This window comes from Artibeus jamaicensis, unplaced genomic scaffold (assembly GCF_021234435.1).
Source record: "Artibeus jamaicensis isolate MK-2021 breed Jamaican fruit bat unplaced genomic scaffold, CSHL_Jam_final scaffold_1019, whole genome shotgun sequence".
Classification (NCBI taxonomy): domain Eukaryota; kingdom Metazoa; phylum Chordata; class Mammalia; order Chiroptera; family Phyllostomidae; genus Artibeus; species Artibeus jamaicensis.
In genome coordinates this window covers 12,422,254-12,425,401 of record NW_026522025.1, presented here as the reverse complement: position 1 = coordinate 12,425,401, position 3,148 = coordinate 12,422,254, and the positions used below count along the sequence as shown (strand labels likewise).

The 3,148-nt window shown below is 65.0% G+C and overlaps 1 protein-coding gene across 1 annotated transcript; it reads right to left on the bottom strand.

The window, feature by feature from the left end:
- Positions 1 to 377: 377 nt before the first annotated feature.
- FOXD3 (forkhead box D3) lies at positions 378 to 2,365 on the bottom strand. Its single transcript, XM_053655565.1, has one exon. The coding sequence runs from the start codon at positions 2,251 to 2,253 to the stop codon at positions 829 to 831; it is 1,425 nt and encodes a 474-aa protein (XP_053511540.1). The 5' UTR covers positions 2,254 to 2,365; the 3' UTR covers positions 378 to 828.
- Positions 2,366 to 3,148: the final 783 nt, after the last annotated feature.

The window sequence follows — 3,148 nt, the reverse complement described above, 5'->3', positions numbered from 1 at the left end:
TGAACAAGATCATTGCCCACACCCGGAGTTTAAATAAAAACTAAAAGAAAAATATTAATACGATTTAAATTAACTTGTTCTTTCCTGTCTCCCAATTAAATTTTTCTTATGGTCAAATGATGAATTAGCAAACTTGTCGAATGTCTGGGAAAGATGAGATGCAAATACCATTTTAAAACCTTGTCCTTTGCCTCAGACACCGAAATGAAACACTAGGCTGAGCATTTTAAAAATTTATTTACAAAGTTGTGTACAACACGATGGAATAACATTTAGAATACATATATATTCATTCATATATAAACAGACTTTTATAATAGAATGACACTTCTCGCCTTTTGAAAATTTTTATATTTAAAATCTCCCAACGTCTCTATACATTTTCTCACATAAAACTGTGGAGAGTGAACCTTCAAAAAAATGAAAGTTCAGAGCTCTAAATCTACTGAATTCGTTTTTTTCTTAAAAAAATAAAAACCCCAAAAGGAAAGTCAGTAATTTTTATACAAATATGTACAAAGAATTTCCCTCCCAACCTCACGGTACTGAGAGCAGGCGCCGTCTGGGCACATTTTTGGAAAATTAGGTTTTCGGTTTTACCTGTACGGAAAGCTATTCCCGGCTGGAGGGCGCGCGCTGAGTTTGCTCCGACAGCCTAGGTGTGCGCGAGCGGGTGGCGGCTGCGGAGGTTGGTGCTGAGGGGTCGAAGGGAGGAAATGGAGGAGAGGCAGAGTCTGGGATTGGGCAGGTTGACCGCGACCGGGGCGGGGCGCCCAGCGGGGAAGCGCAGCTGCCGCCCCGGCCCCGCGTCCCGGCCACCGCGCGCCCCTATTGCGCGGGCCACTTGGCTTGCGCTGCGGCGGCGGCAGCGGCGGCGGCAGAAGCCGCGGGCTGCAGGAACTGTCCAGAGAGCGGCACGCTCAGAATAGGCGCTATGGTGGCCGTCGTCCGGCTCAGCGACAGTGGCTGGTGTGTGGCCATGAGCGCTGCTGATTGCACTGTCCCGGGCGGCCGAAGGAAGGACTGAGCAGCTGCCCCGCCGCCCCCGGTGCCCCCAGTTACCCCGGCGCCACCGGCGCCCGCCGCCGAACCCCCGGGCGCCGCGGGCCCCCCACCGATGATGTTCTCGATGCTGAACGACGGCCGTGCGCTGGGCTCGGACTTGATGAGCGAGGCCGTGGTGCCAGCAGCGCCAGCCGTGCCCGCGGCGGCCGCGGCAGCGCCCAGGCTGTTGAGCTGCAGCTGCAGGCCGGGGCCCAGCTGGGAGCCGAAGGCGGCCGCCTTGCGGCCCAGCTCGCCCGAGGGCAGTAGCGGCACCGCGGGCGGCAGCACCGGGGCCACCGGCGGCAGCGCGTACGGATACTGGAGCGCCGCGGCCGCCGCCGCCGCCGCCGCCGCAGCCGGGTGCGAGTAGGCGCCCGCCGCGGCCGCGGGGTGCAGGCCGTAGGGGCGGCCGTAGGGCCCCGCGGCGCCGGCGGCCGCGGCCAGGCTGTAGGCGCCGAAGCTCTGCATCATGAGCGCCGTCTGCTCGCGCAGGTGCTCCTGCTGGTGGCGCTTGAAGCGCTTCCGGCGCCGCAGGAAGCTGCCGTTGTCGAACATGTCCTCGGACTGCGGGTCCAGGGTCCAGTAGTTGCCCTTGCCGGGGTTGCCCGGCTCGCGGGGGATCTTGACGAAGCAGTCGTTGAGCGAGAGGTTGTGGCGGATGCTGTTCTGCCAGGCGGGGAACTTCTCCCGGTAGTAGGGGAAGCGGTTGCTGATGAACTCGCAGATGCCGCTCAGGGTCAGCTTCTTCTGCGGGCTCTGCAGGATGGCCATGGTGATGAGCGCGATGTACGAGTACGGCGGCTTCACCAGGCTGTTCTTGGGCTTGCTCGGGGTCAAACTGCCCGCCGCCCCGCCGCCCGAGCCGGGCCCGCCGCCGTTCCCGCCGCCCTCCTCGCCGCCCTTGCAGCCGTCGGCCTCGGACGCGCCCGCCTCGCCCCCCGGCCCGGCTCCGGCCGCCTCCTTGGGCAGCGCCCCCGGCTGCTGGTGCGGCGGCTGAGGCTGCCCGGGGTGCGGCGCCGCCGGCGTCACCTCGTCCGCCTCGTCCAGGCGCAGGTCCGGCGGCCCCGCGGGGCTTTCGCAGCCGGCGTCGCTGTCCTTCTCCTCCAGCCCGTCGTCGCCTTCGCCCACCACATCGATGTCCACATCCTCGGCCGTCAGCACCGTCTGGCCGGACATGTCGCTGGCGCTGCCGCCACCGGAGAGGGTCATCCCTCCTCGGGGTTGGTGGCGGCCGCGGGGAAGAGCGGCGGGCAATGAGGGTCGTCGGGAGCTGCCGCCGAGCTCAGGGGAAGGGGGTCTGGGCGCCCCCGGAGGACGGGGAACCGGGAGAGAGGAGCGAGCGCTGCCGGCCCGGGGCCCTTCTGGCTGGGCTCACACCCCGCGGCCAGGCATCGCGCGCCGAGGGCACTGCCGTCCGCCCTCCGCGGCCGCGCCCCGCAAACTCCGGCCGTCGCGGGCTCCCCGTGCTGGGCGCTCGCTGCCTCTCCCGGCTCCGGAGGGTCCTCCACGCCGCGGCCCCTCACTTCGTCTTTCTCCGGCCTCTGGGCCGGGCGTGGAGAGCAGGGGCAGTGCAGGCGGGCCCGGGACGCGGGGCGCCGGGCGGCTCGGGAGGGCGCGGACAGGGGCAACCGGGGGAGGGGGTGTCAGGGCCGCGGAAGCCCCCGTAGTCGAAAGTCCGGTTTTAAGGACTGGTCTGATAGATTACTTTCTACTTAAAGATCCAGCGGGAGGCGGGGCCACGTGACCGCGCGTGACGTCAGGGCCGCGGCAGTGCCGGCCAAACTCAAGTTGGTTCAGGGAATTGTCAACAAAGGGACAAGGGACGCGCAACTCCGCGCCGCACCGTGCGCCGGCATCCCGCGGGCACCGAGGGCGCCTTGGCCTGCCCACAGACCTCGGCTGAGGCTGGAACCCAGCGCAGGGGTCGGTGGGTGTGAGCGAGCGAGGGCGTGGGCCTGGGAGTGTCCGCGGGACCTGGACCAGGCAGCTCTTGTTGCCCTGCCCTCGCCGCGCCCTCTCCCTTGCCCTTTACCCCCTTCTACCAAGACTTCTTGGGCAGGGACTGGGCAACTTAGAACGAGATTCCCATCCCGTCCCTCTTTAA